Here is a 26,752-nt window from a genome sequence, read left to right on the forward strand (position 1 = left end):
TGATGAGATTATTAGTGATGTTAATGAATATGCATCTTTTATATTGTATAATTGAGTTAACTTTAGAAGATCTGCATAATTTAGTAGACCAATATTTTTCAGATAATCAATGCATGATGTTACAAAATCATGAATAGGTAAAAGTCATTTAAAGTTCAAGGTTGGGCACCTGGGTGACTTAGTGGTTGAGTGTCTGCCTTTGGCTCAGGGCTTGATCCCGTGGTCCTGGGATCGAGTCCCGCATCGGGCTCCCTTCAGGGAGCCTACTTCTCCCTCTGCCTGTGTGGCTGCCTCTCTCTCTGTGTCTCTCATGAATAAATAAATAAAATCTTTTTTAAAGAAGTGCAAGTTTGACTAATGGATTTCAGTGTAACAGAGTATGAAAATCATTGATAGGATTTCAGATTCCACATTGCAGCTAGCTCTGTTTTGATCTCTGAATTGTCAGTAAATTATTTTTTAAAATTGTGGTAAAATGCACATAAAATAAAATTTACCATTTTAACCACTTTTAAAGTGTACAGTTGAGTGGGATTCATATTGTTGTGCAACCATCACCCACTACATCTCCAGAACTTTTCATCATCCCCTACTGAAGTTCTGTGTCTATTAAACAATAATTCCCATTTCCCTCTCCCAGCAGGATCTAAAAAAACCATTAACATACTTTTCCTTTCTCTAAGTGTATAACTGTGTGAGGCTGGATTTTCTTCAGATACTCCAGTTAAAACAACTTATCACAACAGATTGAACACAGAAGCAGATATAAGTGGTCATATGTATTAGTTTCTCATTACTGTGTAACAAAAAACCACAACCATAGCAGCTTTACACAATTCCCATTTATATCAGTTTCTATGGGTCAGGAGTCTGAGTTCAGATGGGATCTTCAGGGCCTTTGCACAAGGTCTCATAAGGCTAAAATTAAGCTGTTGGCCAGGGGTGGAAATTCATCTGAGGCTCGGGGGTCCTTGTCCAAGGGCACTGGTCATTGGCAGAATGCAGTACCTTGGCATTGTAGCACCACCATCCCGATTTCTGGCTAGCTGTTGGCCAGAAACTGCTCTGAGCAACTCACAGGTCCCTGCCATGTGACGATATCAGGCCTTGCTTCCCACAACACTGGAGCTTACTTTTCCAAAGCCAGCAGGAAAATCTCACTCCAGTCGGCTACGATGGAATCTTATATAACATTATGTAATCCCATAAAAAAAAATAATTTAAAAAATAAAATAAAAAAAAAATTCCTAGTCATAATCCAGGGCACCCAAGTGGGTTCAGTTGGTTTAAGTGGCCTAACTCTTTTTTTTTTTTTTAAGATTTTATTTATTTATTCATGAGATAGACAGAGAGAGAGAGGCAGAGACACAGGCAGAGGGAGAAGCAGGCTCCATGCGGCAGCCCAATGTGGGACTCAATCCTGAGACTCCGGGATCGTGCCCTGGGCCAAAGGCAGACGCTCAACCGCTGAGCCACCCAGAAGCCCCAAGCACCCAGCTCTTGGTTTAAGCTCAGGTCATGATCTCAGGGTCCTGGGATGGAGCCCCTTGTCAGACTTTGTTCTCAGAGGGGAGTCTGCTTGAGATTCTCTCCTCCCTCTCCCTTTGCCCCTCCCTACACCCCTCCCCCACCCCTACTCAACTCTCTTTCTCTAAAATGAATAAATCTTTTTTAAAAAATTCCTAGTCATAATTCAATACATGAATTTCATGAAGCACTCAATAGATTAGGACCTAAAGTCTGAAAATCCTGGCTTATCATCGAACCACTTGAAAAACATTTAAAAATAAAGATTTTCAGGGCTAACTACTGTTTCCAACTAAGTGAACAGGAAAGAGAAAGAGAAGAGTGACTACATTTCTCCTCCCTTGAAACATTCTTGTGAGAATAGCTGGAGCTGATAATTATCTGGGGATTACCTGATTCTGGCCATGGAAGGACTGAGTCATGAGAGTACATAATCTGGGTTATTCCACATTAGACAATTAGTTATCCTAAGCAGAAATGACTCTAAGCAAAGAGGAGGTGTTACTGAAACGCCCAGCACTGTGCTTTTGGCAGCTATGAGTGTTCTAGGCTGTTCCTAGAGGATAGGATTTTACTAGAAGAGAAGCAGTTTTCCAGGAATCCAGAGAACTAAGTACAAGTCACTGCCGGAAAGGAAGGGAGGCCTTTGCAGCTGATGAAAAAGGGGTTCAAGTTCTGGTATACCAGTTACTCTCTTTACAATCTTATCAAAGTCACCAGCTACCTAAACCTCTGCCTCTTTCTCTGGAGAGCGAGGATGAAAAAATACCTGCTTTGCCAAATTGTTGGTGTGGATAAAATGAGGAAATGTACACACCATGCTCAGCATGTGCTGGGCACACATAGTAAGTGTCCCAAGATGGCAGGTCCTTTTCCTGCTTGGCTTGCCAGTGATTTGCTCTTTGATGTTGGGCACACTGGAGATGGTGCTGCTGCCCCTCCACCTCCCAGGCTAAATGTGGAGGTCAATTGAAAAAAAAAATCGATCGCAGGACAGAAATGTGCTGTTAGATGGAAAGGAGGTGCCCAGGATGGAGCCTGGGGAAACACAGCCTGCACCATGGGGACAGGCCACTGAGGACACACAGGGCAGGTGAGAGCTGGTAGGAGGCAAGAGTGCACACCTCCGAGGATGGAGAGAGGGCTCAGAGCATCCCCTTCTGGTTCCAGGAGCTTTCTGTGCCTTAACCTCAGTGAAGCCCTACAACAACGGCGACATGTAAATATTATTACTCACATGAGAAAACTGAGATTCAACAATGTGAAAAAACTGGGCCTAGGGTCACACAAAAGGAGAGGATGTGATGTTGCAGCAGCAGCAGCTGCTGCCCTTGGCCAAGAACCATCCTGCAGACTTGTAGTAGGAAGGCTGTGGCTGGGAAGAGCCATGTGCGGTGCACCCATGGGGACCCACACAGCCCTCAAGACCAACTCTCTGGCCGAGCCTTTGGTGACCACGAGGGGGCGCTGGATGGGACGTCCTGCAAAGGAGACCCAGCTTGGTTCCCAGGACTGCTTCACTGCCCATTGGATGAGAGTGTCACCAGGGATGGCACCTCCACCCTCTGTCTTATTTTTGCCAGCAGCCTCGTGGTCTTGCCAGCCCCTCCCCCTGCTGGATTCCAACTCTCTGTCTCGGTCTCTCTCTTACATACTCACAGCCTCAGGAATCGTTCCTACAACAGATGCCAGATAATTGTCATCGTACCCAGTTGTCTTCTTCTAGGCTTGTACAAACCAGCTCAGAACCCATCATTTTCTCCATCTTTTCAGGAGCTATAAAATGATATTTTCAGCATTCTGTAAAAGATACATCTCATCTCTTCTCCAAGCATCTCCTGAACATGGCTAAGCAGTGAAAAACATCTATGGGACAATCCTGCAATCATCTGTCTCTAATATAATGTAAGGTCAGTATAATAGCTCCAAAGTGCATTCATCTATTGAGGTGAAATTATTCAGGCATGTATTAGATTCCGATGTGACAACAGAGAATTTCCTGAGTTGTTTCTCCCCGACACACACACACACACACACACACACACACACACACACCCTCCTCCAAAGGAGTAACCTAAAACACAGGTTCTCAGCCTTGGCTGCACATTGGAATCACCTGGAGAGTTTTAGAAAACCTGATGCCCGAGACCCATCCTGAGTTTCTGCTTTATTGAGTCTGGGGTGCAGCTGGGCACTGGAATAAAAGCTCCCCCGATGATCTAATGTGCAGCCAAGCCCGGGAACCACAGATCTAAAAGATTAGGGCAATCAGGTTCAAGAGCAATGATTAAAGAACTGGGCCTGGATGTCCCAAAGGAAGGAAGGTGACACATGATCTTCAGTGTGTCCCGTCGACTTTCCATTATCCATACTAATTGAAAGGAAGACTGTCACGAACAACTGTCAGATCTTAAATTTGAAAGTTCCTTTATAGTTTGCAATGCATTTGATCTTATTTTAACCTCACCACAAGCCTGGGAGATAGACAGCATAGCTGTGCTTATCTGATAGATGAGGAGCAGGAGCCTCGAGGAGGATTTGCAAAGATGTAAGTGGGAGAACCATTTTGTGAAAACCATAACCCACAATTTCCAGCAGCCCCAAAGTCCCAACAATTTTATCCACACTGTTAAACTCCCTCCACCCCACCTCCCAAGGGAGAGCAAACTCTGTTCATGAGTCAGAGATAGGAAACCTTTTAAGAGCAGATGGAGTGGCAGAGAGAAAACCAACCAAAATGAAAAGTTCCTCAGCAGATAATGGTGAGCACGACTTCATCTCAGGGACTATGAGAAGCTGTCGCTGCTTTACTTTTTCCTATAGACATCTACTGCTGAAACTTGCTATGGCAACAGAAGGCCAGACTGTCAAGGGAACTTCCTAACTTTCCCATCTGTGAGCTCTTCGGCTGGAGTCTTATATGTGGCCCTTGAAGCAAGAATAAAGGGGGTGAGCCTCTGTGAATTACCTCAGTATGGGAGTGAGGGCAAAATTAAGTTCTTTGAAAGAGCTGAGAGGATGCTACAAATGTCAATAATAGGGAGAACCATTTTTGGTACTAAGCTATTCAAATTTTCAAAGAATACATCTTTGGAACCTTTGAGACTTTAGGTTGCTCTCTTATTCAGAGCTGGAGCAAACTTTGGAAGCTGTTTTTTGGTGGGGCCATCGTGTGTATTTTCCACCCACTTCCCTCCTTCACTGCCTGTGGTCCTAGTGGGGCTGTAGTGTGGCGCCCCAGGCCCTTAGATGGACTCATGCTCCCCCAGAGTAGTAACTGGTCCAAGGTTGGCTTGCATTTCAAGTAAGGACAATCACAGTATGTGTCTGGTACAGATCAGAAACCATAGCATCTGCAAAGAGAACCCCCAAATCTCAGTAGTTTATCAAATAGATGTGTATTTGTAATCCACTCTAAGTCCACAGTGGCCCTCCATGGAGCCATTCAGGGACCCAGGCTCCTTTCATCCTGTGGCTCCATTCTCTCTCTGGGCCTCAGAGTCTGCTCTGTTCAGCCAGCAAATGGAGAAAGAGAATAGAACAATCACTTTGGAGAGGTTTTTATGGGCCAGATCAGAAGCAGAGCCTTTCACATCTACTCGCATTCTGTTGGTCACACTCATTCACATGGCCCCTCCAGAGGCAGGGGAGGCTGGAATGCCATCTAGTTGTGACCCCAGGAGAAAGAAAAAGAAGGTTTGGTGACTGGCCAGCCAAGCTCTGCCAAAAGGCCTTTTTCTGAGATTGGAATATGGATGTCGGGAGGGCCAAACCAGGGTCATGCCAGCCTGCAGCACCAGCAGCCATCCTTGGCTGCAGAGAGGGAGTGTGACCAACTAGAAGAAAAGCAAACCACCACACAGAGGGAGGCAGAGCTAGGAGGTGGAGAGAGGGGAAGGGAGTGGGTGAGAGAGAACAGAAGGAGAAAGAGGTGAGGGAGGGCAGGGGAAGAGGAGACGGGGTGGGGGTGGGGAGGGCATTCCACTGCATGAGCTGCTTTGGTCAGTAACAACCCTGGACTCCCATTTATGGGTGCCATCAGGCCAGCCACGTAAGTGCCAAAATAAATCTGGAGGCCCTTGTTTAAAAGCTATTAAGAATTCCAAGACAGGGCAGCCCGGGTGGCTCAGCGGTTTAGCATCACCTTCAGCCCAGGGCGTGATCCTGGAGACCCCGGATCGAGTCCCACATGGGGCTCCCTGCATGGAGCCTGCTTCTCCCTCTGCCTGTGTCTCTGCCTCTCTCTCTCTCTCTCTCTCTCTCTCTCTGTCTCTCATGAATAAATAAATAAATAATCTTTAAAAAAAAAAGGAATTCCAAGACAGCCACAGCAAAACATTAAACCAAGTATGGGCGTTTCTGTGCTTGGGGCCCTGTGTGACTTTATGGGTCACATACCCATGAAGCCGACCCCAGGAGTCAAAAATACCCTTTGGTGTTTCTGCCAATTTGATCTGTCTTTCTCTCACCAGCAACTAAAACGCCTGGTTAATACAACAGCTTTGCCCTAGACTCTTGTCTCCAAGAGGTTGAAAACCTTCCGATTTTGGAAATTGTAATAAATCTGCAGTGTGCTTCGGAGTCCTGGCGTGGAGCTCTGTACACTGTGGGTGTCAATAAGTGTTGATGAAGTCAGTTTTTCTTGGAGGCAAGAATCAGGACCGGGCTGAGCTCTGGAGGTTTGTTCTGGTTGTAGGATTCTATGAATCTGCCTGGAGATGTACACATCTTCTGGCAAGAGATAAGTCCCCGCAAAAGCTTTCAGTGTATGTTAATTCTTTGTTTTGTTTTAAAGATTTTATCTATTTTATCCATGAGAGACATGGAGAGAGAGGCAGAGACATAGGCAGAGGGAGAAGCAAGTTCCCTGAGAGGATCCTGATGCGGGACTTGATCCCAGGATCCTGGGATCATACCCTGAGCCAAAGGCAGATGCTCAACCACTGAGCCACCCAGGCGCCCCTACTTTAGTTCTTTGTAAACTAAATCCCGTTTTCAGTACTTACCTCTTAAGCAACTTCATGGGGAATTATTTTGTCAGGCCAGGAACTGTTCCTTTCAAAAGTACAGATGCTCTGAAATTGAATTTGCTCAAAGGGAGGTGCATGCATGCTGTCACCTAACCCCCTGCTCTCTGTTCCAGGATAAATACCTGCTCCAAAGACCAGAAGCCTCCAAGCATCCCGGCCCTGCTCCAACATCTCTGCAGACCATTCAGCCCTCACCTCCAGACAAAAGCAAGAAGGTTTCACAGAAGAAAGAGGGTGAACCATCCAGGTACCCCTATCTCAGGACCCTGACAGATGTAACTGGAATTATGCGGCACTCTGTGGCTTCCCTTAGGGAAAGCCTCCCGGTTATTGTTTTTCTTCTGTGTCATCTTCTGAATCCCAGTAAGAATTAATTTAAGCGTTTATCTGGTCTAGGCCTGAGCACCTAGGGAAAGTACAGTCTTTCTGGAGTCCTTCTATCTCCATCTCTTCACAGAGAACCTGCTTCTAGTAAGGTCAAAATGCTAAGTAGAAGTGTCTCCCTCGGCACCTACACTGCACAAGGGAAGGCACTAACAAAATAAAGGATTAAAGCAACCTAGGTTCCTTTCAAGACCACACACACTTAGGTCATTTTTGACCAACGTGCCATTAGAAAAATCCCACCTCTTCCAGGAAGCCTTCCAGGGTAATTCAGAGAAGAGCCAAAAGCTCGATTTTGTTTTATCCAGCTGGAGCACTCACAGGTAACCACACCCTTGTCCCATCGCCTTTATGGTTACTACACATAGAGGCACTCCGTAACCACTTGATGAATAAATGAATGAATTCTTAAGAAGTATATTTACCTCTTACAATGTAGCAGGTGCATTTTGGGGAGATACACACTCAAAGCAGACATGGCCCCTGGCCTCGTGGAACTTAATCCAATAACTGATGTGGATACACCATCAATGTCCCAAGGTTCATTCATTCCTCCACTCCAGATTGGTGTCCATATGCTCCCACCCATCAAGCACGTTTGTAAAGTGTCTACTCTGTGCCCCGGAGGTAGAGACCCAGAGATGAAAGACCTGGTTCCTGCAGCTGAAGGATTTCGCAAACTATGGAAGGCAGCTGAATGGCCTGGAGGGGGATGGAGTGAATAGAAAACACCACATCTATTTACATCTCCGGGTGATAAGTACAAGGGTAAGGATCTGCGGTGGTTCTGAGGGAGGATAAGGATCTGGAACGCTGAGAAGCAGTGAAACATCTGAACGGAGCCCTGGCTTCCAGGCCCAGGCAGGCCACTTGCTTATAACCTGAAAACAAAACAGAATGCATGTCCTCGTCTCCCTGGAGGGTCAAGATGATGTTGAGATAATGTGGGTTCCTCTGCAAAGGACAATACGAATGTTAACAAAGGAATTTTCTTAAAGACAGGGCCATTTCTGTCCTTATCGATAAAATCAGGCTGGCTTCTTTGGATAAGATATGGATTTTTTTCCAGTCCCCTTTGCACTTCAGAGCAGTTTCTTTGCCTAGCACCTTGATTTCTTTTTCTAGTAAGGACAGGCTAACCTCCACTAGGCCTCCTCTGCCCTGTGTTCTGGAGCCTGGACCCTAAGCCAGAGCCTAGTGGAGGCCCATGGCCCCCAGCAGGGGCCAGAAGTCGCTTCTAAGCTGTTAACTTCAAGACTCAGGGGCACCTGGGTGGTTCAGTGGTTGAGTGGCTGCCTTTGACTCAGGTTGTGATCCTGTGGTCCTGGGATCAAGCCTTGCACCGGGATCCCTTCAAGGAGCTTGTGTCTCTGCCTCTCTCTCTCTGTGTCTCTCATGAATAAATAAATAAAATCTTTAAAACAAAAAACAAACGTCAGCACTCAGCTACTCAGAGAAGAATAGCTTGTCCCTGGAATGGAATTCTGCTCACGCCAAGCCCTAGCTGGGAGGGGACACAGGGCTGGAGAACTTCCAAATCCGACTGCAAGGCTTTGGGAATGTTGCATTTGGTCCAGCAAGGGAATTGTAACCAGAATGCAGTACAATCAAATATGCTAGAAAACACTCCAACTTCTGTTGGCTGGGGAATGCCTTTCTCAAGAATATAACAACTCTGGGGAATTTTTAGAAACTTAAAAAAAAAATATATCATTCTGTCATTTTTGCCTGGAGTACGATAAAGTCATGATTTTTAGTTCAATGTTTTTATTTTTAGATTAGCACCTGACTAAATATAATAATGCTAATTCGATACTCTATGTAATAACATTCATAAGAAGAAACAGATGCCAATTTCCCCATTTAACAAGTGACGCAAGGCGTTAAATTGATTTAAAATAACTGTCTAAAAATAATTTGTCGATGAGTAGATTTTGAAATAACATATTGTGTTATGTTGGGGAGCCGTAGGAATATTAAGACAGATTGAAATTTCACTACATGCTGAATAATGGCATCAAAAAAATAGACAAACTATTTTCTTTGCCTACTACGAGAATTCATTTTACTGTTTTGCTTCTAAATGGCAAGAAAAGAGGAGGTTTTAGCTGGCTATTTGCAAGCATGTCTCAGAAAATAACGCCCATGGACATGGAGAGCATTTTCATCCAGTGAAAAGTCAAATTAGATGCATAGTCACTATCGATATTTAACATTCTTTTTCAAGGTATTAGAGAATCTTGGTTGCTGTGGAAGAATTTTAATCAAATGAAAACAACAAGGAGCCGAGTAAAAAGCATCCTCAGGCTAATTTGCAGAATTATTCTCATTTACATGCCGACATTTACTTATGGCATATTAACACGAATGTTCCAGAAATATTTTCTATTTAAGCCATTCTTCATTGTGAAATTAAATAAATGCTATATGATCACGTATAAAACAAATCATAAATTTCATGTCAATGTGTGGGGCTTGATTTGATCCTCAGAGAAACAAAAGTGCCAAAATCACTTGTTGGGAATAGCTAGCGAAATTTGAATACGGACCAGATATTAGATGATATTAAGGAATTACTGTTAATTTTGTTGGGAATGGCAATATTGTACTCGAGTTACACAGGAAACTTTCCTTATTCCTTTGCAGGGCATACTGAAGTGTTCAGGGGTGAGATGTCATGCTGTCTGGGATTTATGTTAAAATACTTTACCAAAAAATAGATTAAAGTAAATATGGCAAAATCTTAATAACTACCAAGCCTGGGTGATGGGCATACGGAGGGTTTTTTTTTTTTTTTTACACTTTTCGCTATGCTTTTCCATTTGAGAGTTTTCATAATAACAAGATTGAAAGAAAAAATAAAATAAGACATTTGTACCTGCTACCACACACCCCCAGGGAGGCTCTCCAACTGTTCTTTTGTTCTTGGTGGGGTTTTAAAGATAGAAACTGAGGCAGCCATCGTTACTCCCTTTAATGATTTGAATCCAGAGGAGCAACTTCTCACAGGTTTGAGGGTCACCAGTTAGAATTCAGTAGGACAACCAGTGTCTGAGGCTGGGGGTTTCTGTCTCTCTTGACTGAGGTGGGCAGGGAGGCCTTCGTGGACCCCACTTACTTCAACTTAAGAAAGAGCATGATGTTGAAGGTCTTAGATCTTCCTTTTCCTTGGGGAGGACAGGTAGGATATAGGGTGGTGGGAAGGAGGAAAACAGTAGGTATTCTCTTAATTGACCTCCTCTGAACCGCCCACACCCCAAAACCAGGTTGGCCCAACACTCCATTCCCTCAGAAAAAAACACCTGGACCCACATCCAGGCTACCCAGAAAGCTCACAGCTAGAAGATCCTATTCTAACTCTCCCCAACACTTTTGCCCCTACCAAGCGACTTGTCTGCTTACCAAGGATCACTTCTGCTTGTTCCAAATTGCTTATGCCAGTTGTTCTTATGGCTATGATTAAAGGACGCACAAGCCAATACAACTTAAGTGTGGAATTCTCATCAGACAATCCACACGTGTCACCAAAAAATGAACACAGCTTGACCATCGAATGAACTTTTTTTTTTTTAATGTCTTAACATAAAACACGTAAGAGGCTTAGGGTATATATTTTTATTTAAGTGCTTTTCAACTGCCACCAAATATGTCATGAGACAACTCATTCATCTTGACTGTATTGGATAAGAGGTTTTCCATCAGTTTATGATTTTCTGCCCAGAAATGAAATGAAATGAAATGAAGGAAAATAATCCAAAACCAAATCATTTAAAGAAATTATTTTTTTCTACTGAGCTTGGCCAGGGAATATATGGATTGTCCCCCATTGACTTATCTGCTGGCATTTTATTTAGACTAATATGAAGATCCACTTGTATTTTCTGAGCATGCACTGATACTGAGGGACAGACACTTTCCCCACCCATTCCCTCACACCCTACCTCAGCCCGGGGTAAGTGGGGAAGCCACCTGATCTTCCAGACATTGGAGCACCACGTGCCCAATATCAAGGTCTAACTGTATTAGAAATGGAAGGACAGCGAAGCCTGTAGGGAGGCTCTTCTGGAACATTTCATTTGGTTCTTTGAGGCCAGTTAGGGATTTTGGTATCACTTTCCTTGAGGAAAGCCAAAGAGCAGGTGTGACCAGTTACAGAAGAGACCCTGGAATTAGAGACCTGTGTAGGAGGGCCTTGGAGCTTCACCTCTGGAAGGGGCTGTCAGGTATTGGCCACATCCCACCTGAGGGTACCCTGGGGTAGGGTAAAGGATCCAACCTCTGATCCGGGCTGCTGTAGACCTCCACGCCGATTCCAAAGTAAGAGATGTGTCAGACCACAGCAGGTGGAGACATAGCCTTGGACCTGTCCCGTCACAGCCTGGACTCAAGGACTCAGGGGCAGCGACTACGCCTCCAGGAACAATCTCACTACAGCGGGGATCTGGCTGCAACTTAAGGTCTAAGAATCTGGTCCTGTCTGTGCCTCAGTTCCTTCATTTCACCAGCTGAGGAGAGCGGACCTCTTGGCTTCTGGGGTCCTTTCAGCTCTACCTGTCCACGGGCTGTGACCTCCGTGGCGTGGTGAGACCAGCCAGTCACCAGCAGAGGATGGACACCACACAACAAATCCCTCATCACTCAGGGTGAGGGGAGTATAGGACATCCCTGGATGGGGGAGGGGTGAGAACCCGGGTCTTGGCAAAAAGTCGGGGCTAGTCTCCCCCTTCCTGACACAGAAGCAGAAAAGGGGCCAAGACTGTCTGCCAAGACCCAGAGTCTCTCCAGGGCGGGGCAGGGGAAGCTCCTGCTGACTTGCTGGGAGGGGGGAATAGGAAAGGGGAAGGGGGAGGGGGCAGGGGAAGGGGGGAGAGGAGTGGGGGTAAGATGAGGTGAGGTGAGGGGGTAGGGGTGGTGAGAGGGGGTAGGGCTGGGGGGATGGGGTGAGGGGGTAGGCGGGGTGAGGGGAGTAGGGATGGGGTGGGGGGTGAGGGGGTAGGGATGGGGGTGGGAGGGGTGGGGAGTAGGAATGGGAGGGGTGGAGGGGTGAAGGGGGTAGGGATAGGGGTGGGGGTGAGAGGGGTAGGGATGGGGGTGGGAGGGGTAGGGGGTAGGGATAGGGTGGGAGGGGTGGAGGTAAAGATGGGGGTGGGGGGGTGGAGGGATAGGGGGTGAGGGGGTAGAGGTGGGGGTGAGTGGGTAGGAATGGGGTGGGGGTGAAGGGGGTAGGGATGGGGTGGGGGTGAGGGGGGTAGGGATGGGGGTGGGAGGGGTGGGGGGGTGAGGGTGTAGGGATGGGGTGGGGGTAGAGATGGGGGTGGGAGGGGTGGAGGGGTGAGGGGGTAGGGTGGGGGATAGGGGGTGAAGAGGGTAGGGGTGGGGGTTAGAGATGGGGGTGGGAGGGGGTGGGGGGTGAGTAGGGTAGGGATGGGGTGGGGGCGAGGGGGTAAGGATGGGGGTGTGGGGTAGAGATGGGGGTGCAGGGGGTAGGGATGGGGGGTGAGGGGCTCCCCCGCGCCGCCAGCCCTAACCCTGAGCCTGTGGGCGGGGCGGGCGGCAGGAAGGCCCGCTCCCTCCCGTGGCTCGGGGGCGGGGGCGGGGGCGGGGGCGGGGGGGGGTGCTCAGCTGGCGGGGCGGCCCCCCTGCGGCGCCCGGAACTCGGGCAGGCTCCAGGTGCGCAGCGGCGGCGCGTCGCGCTCCACGTCCTCGGAGACGGTGCGGATGTGGCCGGCGAAGGGCGAGACGCGCGCGCGGGGCCCGCGGGGGTCCAGCGCGGGGGCGCGGGGGGGGCGCAGGCTCCAGGGCCGGGGGCGGGGGCGGGCGGCGGCGTCGCGCTGCGCGCGCTCCAGGACCTCCTGCAGCACCGAGCGGAAGAGCCGCGACACCTCGTGCACCTCGGGCTCGCGCTCGGCCAGCAGCTGCCGGAACCTGCGCGGGACGAGGGGCGCCTGGGCGGGGGTCCCGCGCCCTCCCTGCCGGGAGCCTCCCCTGCGGCCCCGCCCCGCCCCGCCCCGCCCCGCCCGCCACCTCCCGCCTCCCTGGGCCGCAGCTTCCTCACCTGGAAGCCGGGGTCCTAGCGGCCCTCCGTGGGGGTTCGGAGCCACCGGCTGCAAAGACGCTGAGCTGATCTCAGGTGAGACGCCGCCGGGGCAGTCAGGGGAGCCTGGGCCTCCCCGAGTGAGGCTTCCCGGGGGGCCCCTCCCTCGCCCCCCCCCCTCGCAGGCCCTAGTGGTCTCTTGCAAATGTGTATCTGTGCAATGACCGCCCTGCCACCTGCCACACTCCCTCCAGAGCCCCGGCCACCCGCTGGGCGAGGATTTCCTGGGCCTCAAACGTGCCTGCCTAGGGCTCCACACGAAGGAGGCTGGTTAGCAAGTCCCTTGAACACCTGGTTTCCTCCACCATATGGAGAATCGGGAAATGTGAGGGGACCATCATGACCCTATGTGTGTATGTATGAGGTTTGGTTTACCAGCCCGGATTCTCTCATCAGCACCACCCCCAGGACTCACCCCACCCCTGTCCCCAGGTGCTTCTGGAAGTAGGCACACTTTGAGGGGGGCGGGGATTGCATAGGACGGAACAAGAGAAACTGGGTAAGAGTCTCAGCCTGGAGGAAGAAAGGGGGCGGAGGGTGCAAAAGACTACAAGATCCAAAGGGGCATGGATAGGACTGGAGAAGGAGTTTTAAGGAGATTTTCCAAGAAAGAAAGAGGTACAATAGATGCTTACATTGGTTAAAGAGATAGGTGATTGAAGATTGGAGGCATGTTCAGGTGTTTTACGGTGGATCTGCATCCCTTTACTAGTGTTTGAGAGGTGCAGATGAAGAAGACCTCGAATAACTTTTGAAATTACTGTTGGTTGTCGGACTACACTTCTCTGACTTTAACATGAATCCAACCAAGACTGGGGCACGTGGGTCAGAGCTTTATTCAGGGACATTGTTGTACCTAAGCTCTAAATCTCTAAATGCTCAGTGCCCCAGGGCTCTGAACACCCCGCATACACACTTATGCACATGTGCAGACACATGCACGCATAGTCCCTTGAGGCAAACTAATACGAATGCTAGTGTGAACTAGGATACTGAAGACTGAACTCTGGGAAGACTATCTGGAAAGCCTTTCTAAGAAGGGAATATGGAAGATGAACCGACGAAGGAGAAAGAGCCCGCTGTGTTAAAATCCGGGGCAATGATAATCCAGGGAGAACAGAAAGCTCAAAGGCCTGGGGTCCTCTCCCATCAAAAGTCATGTGCCTCCTGCCTGCTGCCTCCCTCTGAACCCCGGCTCTGGCCTGGTGTTCTATGGGCTCTTGCAGAGTCTTGCTTCTGCCCTGTTCCTTTTACAGATCTCTGGGTCATCCAGGGGCCCTGGCTGCCATCCTGGGGGCCTCAGGCCCCTGCTGCCACACCCCTGCAGCCTGCGGTGCCGCTCCTTTTACAGGTCCCTGGGTCATCCAGGGGCCCTGGCTCGCGTCCTGGGGGCCTCGGGCCCCTGCCCCTGCAGCCACACCGCGGCAGCCTGCGGTGCAAGGCCTGGCCTGGGAGGGGGGTGGGGGTTACCTGAGGATGGCGGGCCCGCAGTAGGATGGGTGGATCTTGGCACAGACGTCCTCTAGCTGCAGCCGCTCGCCAGGGCTGAGGTCGTAGGTGGGCCGCGGCGCGCTGGCCAGCCAGCTGTAGTCCACCCCGGTGCAGACCTTCCTGAGCGCGTTACTGCGCTCCCATTGCTGCCTCTCGGCCTCCCGCATCTGCCCCGCCAGCTCCATCATGAGCGTCTCCAGCACCATCTCAGCCGGCCTCCGGGGGGACAGCCGCGGGGGGGCTTCATTCCAGCGAAGCCAGGGGATGAGGGCCATGGCCCCCCTCGGCCCTGCTGACGCAGGGCGGGAGTGCGTCTCTCTTGGGCCGCTCTGTCGGTTGAGTTGGGGGGGAGGAGAGGGGGAGGGAGGAGAGCCGGGACCCAAGAGAGAGGCCCTGCCCGCCCTCACAGCTGGAAGGCCCGGATGGGGGCTTAACCTCTCTGAGCCATCACTTCTAATTCTGCAAGACAAGATTGGGCTGTCGTGAGAAGCAGTTGTGAATAAACTTGGGGTGCTCTAAGACTCATACCGCGTAAGGGTATGAGAGTCTCATGGACCCCTAGTGCACCCCGATGGCTGAGCCCAGAGAAGATGCCTCCTGAATCCCGGCTAACTCCAAACAAAGAAGGAAATAAACTGTGTGCGGCTGAGCACGAGCTTATCCTTGCAATTTAAGGGGAGAAAATCCATGACACTTTAGGGAAAACTAACTGGAGAACACCTGCATTTCTTAACGCCCCTGCCTGTTGCTGAAGGAAGTTTGGAATTGGTTGGGGTTGCCGTCATCCTGCCAAAGACACAGCTTACCTACCATTCATTCGTTCATCCGGAAGCATTAATGAAGGGCTGTGTCCACATCTGCGGAGGAACACAAACACGAAAGCACGTCAGGGCTGCTGCTGTCCCGCAGATGTCAGTGGGAAGAGGTAATGTGGTGGGTGAAGCATAGTGTCAGTACTGATGGGGAGGGAAAGGAGTGACTCTAGGTGACAGAGGGGGTCAAAGAGGGCTTGTGAACAAGAGTGGGCTGAAGGGGGAGTGTGGGCTTCAGGCACACGGACCATTGGAGAAGCTGCCCCCGGTGGAGGACCCAGCGATGGTACAAGGTGAGCCGTGTGCAAGGAGCATCAGGTGCAGGAGCAGCGACCTGAGCTCATCATAGTTCCACGAGGTCTTACACAAGACAGGTTTGGTGAACGACTGACTGGATGGATGGACAGGTGGATGGATGGATGGACGGACGGATGGATGGAGAGATGGGTAAATGAACTGCCATCCCAGGATGCCTGTCAGAAGCGGTTTTGTGCCTCTGACGACAGTGAAGGTGAGGACCATTCCTGGACCAAAATCTGAAGTGGGTCTTTGAGGTGCCCCAGCTCCCCCATCTATGCCTTTCCCTCTCCAGGAAGCTCCCCGTTCCGTACACCAATGGTCTTCCTGCCCAGACCCCCCAGATGCCGATGAACTCAGTCTCAACAATGGCCATGAGGCGTGGAGATACGCACAGTTGTAGGCAGCCCTCCCACCACCCTCAGAGAAATGTTAATGCTGGAGAATCGGCACAAATAGGAAATGTATTATGGGGAAACAATAGCCTCCTGGGTGGGGGGGTGGCAGCAATCAAACCTCCTCTTTACCTGTGAATAACCAATTCCCTTAGCAACCATTATATTTAGGAAATGTAAAACTTTCATCCTCCACTCAGCCTGAGTCTGTCACTGGTTGGGCCTCAGATTACACCCGGGCTCCTTCCTGAGAGGTCGGAAGGGAAGGACACAGACCCTCAGACCCTCTTCTTGGGGTCAGGACAGTTAGGACCTTTAGTTCTCCGCCCTTAACTGCTTCATGTGTTCAGAATAATAAGGCTGGGCAGTGGGGGGGGGGCGGGGGGGGAGTGGGGGATGCAGGTGGGCTGTGCTCCGTCCTGAGAGCCACGAGCCCCAGGAGCCTCTTCCCAAGGCCAGGGATCTGACTGAATCAGGCAGTGGGACACCTTGCAACTGGATGTGCTACGTTTCCTATAGTAGCAGGTGTTTGTGTTTTTACAAATACATGGGTCAGGTTGGTGCTGAGTGAATGGTGTCATTTCAGGTGTTCATTCAACCCGTGAAGGGCCCTCCAAATATGGATGGGTTGCCAGTTCCCGCAGGGGCTGCTGGCGGTGCTCAGCCACTCGTAGCCCCATGCTGTCTCCAGTGCCCCTCCCTCCCCTGCCTGGGACTTGGCACTAGGGTCAGCTCCTCTCTGGAAGCGTTTCCTGACACGCTTTTCCTGATGTGACCACTCCCCACTTTGTACCCTGCCTATACTCTGTACAGACATTTTTCACAGCACCAGGAACGCTTTATGGAGTGTGACCGTCTACTCCCCCACTCTGTGTGTCATATGTGGGCGAGGACCGTGCCCTATTCTGCTTCCATCCCTGCTGCTGGATAGCACCGCAGTGGTGCTTAATAAAGACCAAACAAATGAATGAGTGAGTGAATGCACGAACAAAGGAATCAATTAGGAATGAATGAATGCATGCATGATGATGAAAGAGCAAGCCCAGGGGCGCCTGGGTGCCTCGGTGGTTGAGCATCTGCCTTTGGCTCAGGGCGTGATCCCAGGTTGGGTCCAGGGATCAAGTCCCATATCCAGCTCCCCACAGGGAGCCTGCTTCTCCCTCTGCCTGTGTCTCTCATGAATAAATAAATAAAATCTTAAAAAAAAAAAAAAAAGAAAAGAAAAGAAAAAAGAGCAAGCCCCACCAATCTGACCTCCCTTGAATGAGGGGGCTTTTGTCAGCGGCCATGGGAAGGACAATTTCCTCTGGCTGCCATGGTTCCACATTCTCCCATCACTCAGAGACCCCTCCTGAGGATGAGAGATTGGCTGAGCTGTGGGGTCATGAGGATATGTGGGGTCCCCCTGCCAGGATGGTTCCCCCATCTCTGCTAAGAGCCTCACCTTATAAGGTTTCCACATTTGGCCCTGGCTCTCCTTCCCCAGGAAGACTTCTTAGGTAAACCTCCCACAACCCCTCCACCCCAGCATGCCCCCACCATCACCAGGCCATACTGCACCTGCCCCTGAATGCTGGGCACCCATCCCTTGAGCTGCACCAGCCCGGAAGGTGAATGAATGAAGAAGAGACTGGTGAGGCTCAGGGTGGAGGGATGTGATGCCCTTGAATGAATGTAACCTGCCTCAAGCATCCTCCCCCCCAAACACCCTCATCTCCCCGCCACACCCCCACCGACAGCACATTCCCAACTCACCTGAGGCTTCCCAGCCCAACCACACTGACCACGCTTTCCTCTGAAGAGAACCTTTCCTTGGCTTCCATTAGAGCACAATCGTTGGTCTAGGTCCTGCCCTGGTCTGACTCGTACCTTGATATTTCTCCGGACTTGCTCTCAGACCCTAGAGGGGCTCCCCTCCCCTGTCTTTCCTTGGGTTGTCGCTGTCCCTTGGGCCTCTGTCTGAGGCTGTCTTATTTTAATAGGCTCCAACCTTTCACACACTCCAACTACTTCGTCAGAAACCATTTGTCTCAAGAACTCCAGGTCGTGGTGTCCAGATGCTTCCTGGGCCCTTCCCCTAGCATGTTCCAGTCGCACCCTAACCCACAGCTCCCACATCCCTCCCCTGTGGCTGCTGCTTCTCCTGGGGCCCCAGTGTGGCAGTGGGCATGATCTACTCGCCCAGACTGATGCACCACCCTCATCTCATCCCTTTGCCTCATCTGTCAAATCTTGCATCCAAATCCTGTTGATTCTTACAAATTTAAGAATTGTAATTCTCCTAAATCTGTTTGTTCTCTGTCTCCCCCTTTAGTTTAGGTCTTGACCATCTGTCAAGTATATTACAGCTGCCGCGCTGCCTCCCAGCTGGCAGCTCAGGGCTGGTCCTTCTGATCCAATCTCTATTTTCCTTTTGTTGTGGTTTTTAAAAAGTAAATAACATAAAATTTACAGTCAGAAACATTTTTCAGTGTACGGTACAGTGGTGTTAACTATAAGCACTTTGTTAGGCAACAGATCTCTGGCACTTTTTTCATCTTGCAAAACTGAGATCCCATACCCCTTGAACAGCTTCCACTCAGTGATTTAGAAAACGTGATCTTCTTCTCTTTTCTTTTTTCCTTTTTTCTTATTTTAAGTAGATTCCATGCCAAGCCTGGAGCCTGGTGTGGGGCTTGAATTCATGACCCTGAGATCAAAACCTGAGCTGAGATCAAGAGTCAGATGCTCAACCAACTGAGCTGCTCAGGCACCCTGAGAGTGTGATCCTTCTAAATCCTAAGTCTGATCATGTCACTATTAGAAACCATAACATAGAGCTTGGGGTCTGTGAGCGGTGAGCCTGTCACCCCCATATCTCCCCTCCACCTAACTTCCCTGGCTTCAAAATATCAATAGCAATTTGAAAAAATTAAATAAATTAATAATAATTCCAAATTAGTCACAAAACTCCTGTCAAAATTTTATTTAAAAATAATTGTAATGTGGATTCATTTTATGATGATGTTCGATGTGATGTGGGGTGGGGCCTCCAATAGTAAAAACGTCTGTGGCCTGTGAAGGGCTTTAAATCGCCCTGTGTTTAAGCCCTGAGGTGTTTAAAGCCTTAGAGTTATTCCCAACGTCCTTAATATGGCTTCGGATCCTCTATCATGTGGCTCCTGTTTATATCCTCAGCTTCATTCATGTCTCATCAAACTTCCCCTTTCCCCCAGTCCTACTACTACTACTACTACACACACACACACAGAATGTGCCCTGCTTTCTCTTGCTTTAAAATTTTTAAAAAATTTTTGCACATATCTAGAACATTCTTTCTTTTTTTTTTTTTTTTTTTAAGATTTTATGTATTTTTTCATGAGAGACAGAAAGAGGCAGAGGGAGAAGCAGGCTCCCTGCGGGCAGCCCAACACAGAACTTGATCCTAGAACCCCGGGACCATGACTGGAGCCAAAGGCAGATGCTCAACCACTGAGCCACCCAGGTGCCCCTCTTTTTCTTTTTCTTTTACTGAGGTATAATTGACGCATAACATTATAGTAGTTTCAGGTGTACAACATAATGATTCAATATTCGTATCTATTATGAAATGATCACCCAAATAAGTCTAGTTAATATCTGTCCCCATACATGGTTACAACCACTTTTTTTGTGACGAGAATTTTGAAGATCTACTCTCCTACCAACTTTCAAGCATAAAATACAATATCATTAAGTGTAGAGTCATCCCCAGGACTCATTTACTTAATACCTGGAAGCTTGTACTTCTGGGCCCTCCTGTACCCATTTCATCCCCCCCTTCCCACCTGCGGCCTCTGGCAACCACCAGTCTACTCTTCATCTCTGAGCTCAGTTTTTTTGTTTTTGTTTTGTTTTGTTTTAGATTCCACATATAAGTGAGATCACATGGTATTTGCCTTTCTCTGTTGAATTTATTTCACTCAGCATAATGCCCTCAAGACCCATCCACGTTGTTGCAATAGACCACATTTTCTTTATCCATAGAGCACAGCACCTTCAGCACTTTACTGAAAAAAAATCTTACTTCAGCTCTTAGCTCATACTCTGCTTCCTTTAGGAGACTCCCAAACCCTCCCCGATTGGGTTCTGGGGCCTCGTCTCTCTGCTCCCAGGCTGCTCTGTGCTTACCCTACCCTGGCACAGCCCCAGCAAACCGTGACTGCCTGTGTGTCCAACTCCCTCTCCAGACTGAGTGAGAAACCAGATCCTGGGCATCATCCACCCAGGACTGAGCACCCAACAGAGGGTCTGACCTATGGCAAGTGTGCAGTGGATGTCCATAAGTACATAGAGTTGGATTAATCCCAGGGTGATGGGTGGAGTTACCATGTGGTGCTTTAGGCCTCATTGGAGGCCTCTCTCTCTCTCTCTCTCTCTCTCTGTATACAGCTGGGCTGGAACTCTCCCCAGGGAGTCCCTTCCCCCTCCAAAACTTCTCACTCTTCCTAAGATCTGTTTTAAGGGACCCATCCTTGGGTCAAGCATGATCTCCTCAAAGGGTCTTTTTGTTTCTTGGTCTGGATTTGCATTTGAGCTGGAAGGAGGCAGCGAGAGAACAGCTCGCCATAGAGGGTCCTCCTGTGGCAGGAAATACAGAAGAAAGGGAGGACGGGAGGCACTGGAGACAGCTTTTATCTCCACATCAAACTGGCCTCCAAATATTGGCAGCAAAGCCACTCCAGGCGCGGTCAGGGCACCGCACATTTGCTAGGGCTCCAGGGCAGTGCCGCACATGGAACGTCGCATTCTGGGTGCCTAATGCTTATATGTTACAAATTAGGTTAACAAACTATGAAATAAATATCTTTTGCTTTCTTCCTTGTCAGCTGTACCTTCCTAACAACGTGGAGGCTCAGATTCAAACAGAATTCTTAGACTCTCTGGAGAGAGTTCTTTACTAGAATGTGGAGGCATGGGTTGAGCAAGCTCTGGCTCTCAGCCTGTCCCCCTTCTCTTCTCACACCATGAGGGGCCTGCAAAAATGTGGGGACACCCCAGCCTTCACATCCAAGGCCCATCCACATGCCTACCAACAACCACTTGTTGGCCACCCTGAGTCCTGGGCTAGTTCACAGTGGCGATGTCGCCCACTCTGAGGAGGTTGGGCCCCGGAGGAGGCTTGCTCAGGTTCTGGAAGGTGGGGGGAGGCTGCCTGGGCAGGGAGTTCTGGATCTCAGAATCTAAGGCCTGATCTAGAGGGGAGGTGACCTCAGGGTGTGCACATCTTCCCAACCCCCAGACTCCTTGCCCCAGGGGAGTGAGGCCAGAAGAAGGCCCAAGGGTGGTCTAAAGTGCAACCTGGGGCGGGGCCCTTTTCCCCTGGGTGCAAGGCTGTGCCTCCTGACCCGAGCTGGCATCTGGAGACCCCACGGCAGACGGCAGGGGCTGGGGGCAGGGGGCAGGGGGCAGGTTCTGAATGTTCTCCTTTCTCCCCACACTCCCCACCCCCTCCCTGCCCTCCCTGGGCTGGAGCCTTTGACAGAGACAAGGTTTCTGCTGGAGCTATTTCTGTCTCTGGTGCCAGCTGTTGTCCTGGGAGGCTCTTCAGCAGGTCTGATTAAGTTCTTAAAAGGGCAAGAGAGGGAAAGAGGGATAGAGGGAGGGAGAGCCGGACAGAGATGGGCCGGCCACACACACCAGAGGTCACTGGCTGACCCCACGGCATCCCCAGGACCTGACCCTGCGTGAATCTGTGCTGTGGCTGCCTGGGGAAGAATGTGATGGCCAAAGGTGGTCCAACAAAGACACCCAGAAGGTTCATCAGAACAGCAAGTGCGGTCTTCTCTGGGCACTTCACACAATTTGGATTCGACTCCTCCCACCCCCCAAGTGTGAGTTAAGCCCCTTTCCTCTGTGGCAAAGCCTAACTCGCCGCAGGGTCTTGGGAACACGTGGTGACTCTGGAACCTTCCCATGATGAATGCCTGCTTCCCATTCCCTCAACAGGACTTACAGTCTGCCTCTGATGCACAAACCTTGATGGAATCCTTATTTAAAACAACTAGGATGGGACGCGTGGGTGGCTCAGGGCTTGAGCGTCTGCCTTTGTCTCAGGGTATGATCTCAGGGTCCTGGGATCGAGTCCCATGTCGGGCTCCCTGCTTGGAGCCTGTTTCTCCCTCTGCCTGTGTCTCTGCCTCTCTCTCTCTCTCTCTCTATGTCTTTCATGAATAAAGTAAATAGATAGATAGATAGATAGATAGATAGATAAATAAATAAATAAATAAATAAATAAATAAATAAAATCTTTAAAAAAATAAAACAATTAGGACATTGGGGGATGTTTGAATATGAACTGGAGGTTAGAGATTGAGTGTCGATCTTCTTAGGTATAAAAGTGGTGTGTCCGGTTGTAGAGGAGTGTAGACAAATAGCCCAACTTAGGAGGCAATCAATGTAGCTGAAGTGTCACAAAATCTGCAGTGTCTGCCATTCAAGTTGGTCAGAAAAATGTCACATATGCAGGCACACACACACACATACACACACACAGGGTAACCTATTAACGGTTGTTTTCTGGGGGGTGGATTTTGTGGGTGTTTCCTGCACTAGTCCTCCCGCTCCCCTGCATCTTGGAGCATGGTCACAATTTAAAAGTTGGGGGGAGGGCGCCTGGGGTGACTCAGTGGTTGAGCATCTGCCTTCGGCCCAGGGCGTGATCCCGAGGGTCCCAGGATTGAGTCCCACATCCGGGCATCCGGCTCCCCGCAGGGAGCCTGCTACTCCCTCTGCCTGTGTCTCTGTCTCTCTCTGTGTGTCTCTCGTGAATAAATAAAATTTAAAAAGAAAAAGTTGGGGGTGGGAATCCAGCTCAAAGCTCACTTTCTGCAGGAAGCCTTCCCAACCCATTCTACCCGCTGGACTTGTGTCCCCAGGGCCTCTGCCTGCGGTTTCCGTCACACCTGCCTAAAGCGGGTGGCATCTGTGACTGCCGCGCGTGGGTGCGGAGGGAGCGCATGGGGGGGGCTGCGGCCCTTTCCACCTGCCGCCCCACCACACACAGGTGGGAGAGCTGGGTGCCCTCAAGGAGCACCCGGTCAGGAGGGGCAGGAGGACAGGGAGACGGGCCGGGCGGTGGGGTGGGGGTGCCACCCACTGTCCCCAAGGCCACTGCTGTAATCCCAGCCCAGCGCCCCGATGGCCACGGCCGCCCTGCCCTCCGCCGATGGCAGCTCCCAGGAAGCCGCCGCCAAGCCACCTTCACTGGGCCAAGCCTCGGTCCCCCTATCTGTCACATAGAGTCGTCAGGGTACCCACTTCACAGGACTGTGACGATCAGAAAAGGATGTCACATGAGGGCTTTATAGATGAGCCAGGACATTGAGGTTTATGAACTTAAGAAGGGGAAAACAACAACAACAAAACCAAAAATAAACCCAAAACAAAAACCAAAAACCCAAGCCACCCCATCTTTATTTTCAGGAACTTCAACTGAAATGGAGTATATTTCTATCAGTTGTGAATGCAGCCGTGGCCACAGAAGTAGGGGTGGCACCTGTGAGTTCACCTCCAGCGGAGATCACGGGTATTTTCATACCGCTTGAAAGCTGTTATTCTTGAAATATGCTTTATGCTCATCACTACCGTAAACCTGCCACTAGATTCATTATTTCACGTGTTGGTGGAGAGGCACATGTATTACTATATCTCACATTGATTTTTTTTAAAAAAACGTATAAATAGCTACATTTCAGTACAGCTGGTTTCTTTCCTAGCCCTCTGAACTGAATCTTACACATTTAGAAACATTTTGCTAAGAAAGTGTCCAGAGGCTGTAGGGACTTCCAAAGGGGTCTGTAGCATAAAAAATAAAGGACCCTGTGGTTTGGTGCAAACTTGACTCCGCCCTTGTTCCTGGCCTTGCCCCACCCCTGGCTTCTGGTCGTGGCATTGGGAGATCTGAGCCCCCTTGGGTGAAGGGAAAGTCGGGTGGGGAGCCTCAGTTTACCCCCACCAGCAGGAAAGCCCTCCCATGCTCTCTCTGCCTTTAGGCATCACTCAGCTAAGTGCTCGTCCATTCACTGCTCTTCCCTCTCCTCCTTCCTTCCCCTTCATTAACCCTCCCACCACCCCCACCCCACCCCCCAGCTCTTCCTTCAGCCTATTTTTGAACATCCCCGAGGATAGTGCCTTTTCCATGGCTCCCTCGGAGACACTATCACCAGCTGTGGCTCGTTAAATGCGCTAGAAAAACCATCCCCAAGCTCAAGGGCAAGAGGAGTCTGGTTCCAGGCAGTTAGCAGTCAGAGGGGAGTGGGCATGTCCCAGTGGTGGGAACAATCAGGGATGGGCCCTTAGAGGTAGAAGCAAGGCTCCGACACCCCTGCACCGGGCATGAGAGGTTCACCTGCCTCTGGTGAGTCCCAGGCCCCTGGCCCCATGGCCAACCAGGGAGGGAGGGTGGAGTCCTGGCCAGGAAGCTGTTGTCTCAGTACAAAGGGAGCCGCACCCAGGCCCCACCTCCAGAGCAGATCTCTAAGAGCTGCACTGGGTGTCCGCAGGCCAGAGCAAGGGCTGCCTCACGTGCCCCCGCCAGGCCCATGGGCATGGAGCGGCCACTTCACCAGACTGTCTCAAATGGCCCAGGGCGTGGTAGAGCAGGGAGGGTGGCTCTGCAGAAGCCAGAAGCTCTATCTGGGCAGAAGCCTCAAAACAGGTGCAGAGAATAAATGCTCCCCTCTTTGACCTTCCTTCCAGCCCTGTTTTTGCCAAGGTCCAAGGCCAACTTCACATATTTCATATTGACCTTATTTCTTCTTAGCATCTTAGAAAAGGAACCGGTAATCCACCAAGCCGGGTGTGACTCAGCCTGACCTGCTGACCTGTGGGCCTCCAGCCACCTGACAAAGGCCTGCTCCTCTTTTAAGGCTCACCTGTGGGGTCAGCTCCTGGCTGCAGCCTGCCCCCCCAACCCCTGTCCCCCACTGAGGTAGAACTGGGCGCCTGCTGGTGCATGGCAGGAGGGCCTATCCTACCACCATTCGTGACACAGAGATTTCTCACTTTTTTGGTTGTTTCCTTCTCTCCCCCAGTCAGCTATGAGCTCAGTGAGGACAACAGCTATATTTGATGAATCTGCCAGCATGTAATAGGCACTTGATCAGTGGTTCTTGAGTGTATGAATGAATGACACTCCTCATTCTTTCTCTTCTTCCTTCCTTTCTTTCTTTCTTTCCATTCTAAGGCAGAGGTACAGCCAGGAGGGCTGAAGTGCTCAGGCCCAACTGACCATGGTCACGTGGGGCAGGGAACAGGGGCACAGCTGATCCCCAAGAAACTCTACACTGATCTAAAGGTCGCAGCTCAGACATCTCTTCCCAAGCCCAATCCTCTCCCTGGAGCACACGCACACTGCTCCAACCAGGCCACTCTCCCGGGTGTGTCATCGGCACTCCTAGAATGAGGTCTCCATATCACCCATGTGGCTTGGTCATGACCCTGTCCCAAGAGCCTGACTCTGCACCTTGCACTTAGTAGGTACTTGAATCCCAATTCTCAAATCCATGAGAGAATCTCTGGTGGGTCTCACTTCTCTTTCCCCTGCCCTGGGCCTCTCCATCAAAGCAGAAGAGAAAATGCTGGGGCTTGCTGGTTCCAGACCAGGTGGGCCTATGGCTTCCCACAGGATAGGTCACGGCCCCAAGGATACCGGGGAGTCCACTGGCCCATGTGGGACAGATGAGGACGGATGAGGCCTCCCCGAGGCCATCTGGGCCCTGGGCTCAGACTGCTCAGTAGGCTGCCCCCAACCAGCCATAGCCCCGAAGCCGCCCCTCCCAGCTCCAGGCTTGGCCCAGCCTCTGCTCCACCATCTAAAAGGTTCCAGGTCAGGTTGCTGTTTCCAGGGTTCAGGTAGTGAAGCCACAGCCCCCCGGGGAGACCACTCTCTTACCTGGCTGAGGTCAGCCTCTCCGGAGGCGAAAGGTCCAGCGGGGGGCCTGCCTTCTGCTTCCCAGCCGGGGAGAAGAGAGCGTGCGGGGAGAGCGGGGTGCAGGGAAGACTACATGCTAAGCCTCTCCCTCTTCTTGCTCCTCTGCTGCTGGCTGCTGCTCATGCTCTTCCCTCTCTGTCTGTCTCTCAGAAGTTGTGCTGAGAGAAAACAACCCTGACCGGAGGGATCCAGCCTGGGCTGGTGTTTGTGGGGAGTGTGTGTGTGTGTGTGTGTGTGTGTGTGTGTGTGTGTGTGCACACGCCTCCCGGGAGGCTGGAGCAGCTCCTCCTGAACCTCAGAGGCAGCGGGCCAGCCCCTGATCTGCAGTTGCCATGGAGACCCACCTAAGCCTCTTTCACCTGGAGCTGTATTATCTGCAGAGAGAGCCCGGCTGACCTGACACTGACGCCTGGGAAGACCCAGGTGGTGCCAGAGCGCCTGCGTCCCGCTGGCGTTCCTCCCTGTGCTCTCGGGGTGCAGGGTGCCCCAGCAGAGGAGCAGACCCGGTGGGCACAGATGATCCCATTTGGTGCTGCTCACCTCTCCCCACCTACTTCCCTCCTCCAGGAGAGGGGGCGTCTGGGGGCTGGGGCCTGAAGAGCTAGGTCCTCACCTTTGCCTCCACCCCCTCCCCACATCCTTGTGTTTTCCTCTTTGCTGATCAAGATTCTCTCTTTCCCTCAAGGCAAGCTCAAGAGCAGGAAGTTCTGCTGACCTTCTGGAGGAGGGGACGAGGCAGAGGAACGAATCCAGGGAGAAGAAGGAATGAT

At 50.7% G+C, this 26,752-nt stretch overlaps 1 protein-coding gene and 1 long non-coding RNA gene across 2 annotated transcripts; one reads left to right on the forward strand and one right to left on the reverse strand.

Moving 5' to 3' along the window:
* Nucleotides 1-3,213: 3,213 nt before the first annotated feature.
* Nucleotides 3,214-9,624, forward strand: LOC112648221 (uncharacterized). Its single transcript, XR_003128825.3, has 3 exons — nt 3,214-3,437; nt 4,351-4,476; nt 6,671-9,624. It is a non-coding gene; the product is annotated as an uncharacterized LOC112648221 (long non-coding RNA).
* Nucleotides 9,625-12,559: 2,935 nt separating this feature from the next.
* On the reverse strand, nt 12,560-26,401 carry RD3 (RD3 regulator of GUCY2D). The gene is made up of 4 exons (XM_025430673.3): nt 25,944-26,401; nt 15,337-15,383; nt 14,506-14,985; nt 12,560-12,866 (listed from the first exon to the last, which is right to left on the reverse strand). Exons 3-4 carry the CDS (start codon nt 14,799-14,801, stop codon nt 12,560-12,562), a joined length of 603 nt encoding a protein of 200 aa, XP_025286458.2. The 5' UTR covers nt 14,802-14,985; nt 15,337-15,383; nt 25,944-26,401.
* Nucleotides 26,402-26,752: the final 351 nt, after the last annotated feature.

This window comes from Canis lupus, chromosome 7, assembly GCF_003254725.2.
Source record: "Canis lupus dingo isolate Sandy chromosome 7, ASM325472v2, whole genome shotgun sequence".
NCBI lineage: Eukaryota > Metazoa > Chordata > Mammalia > Carnivora > Canidae > Canis > Canis lupus.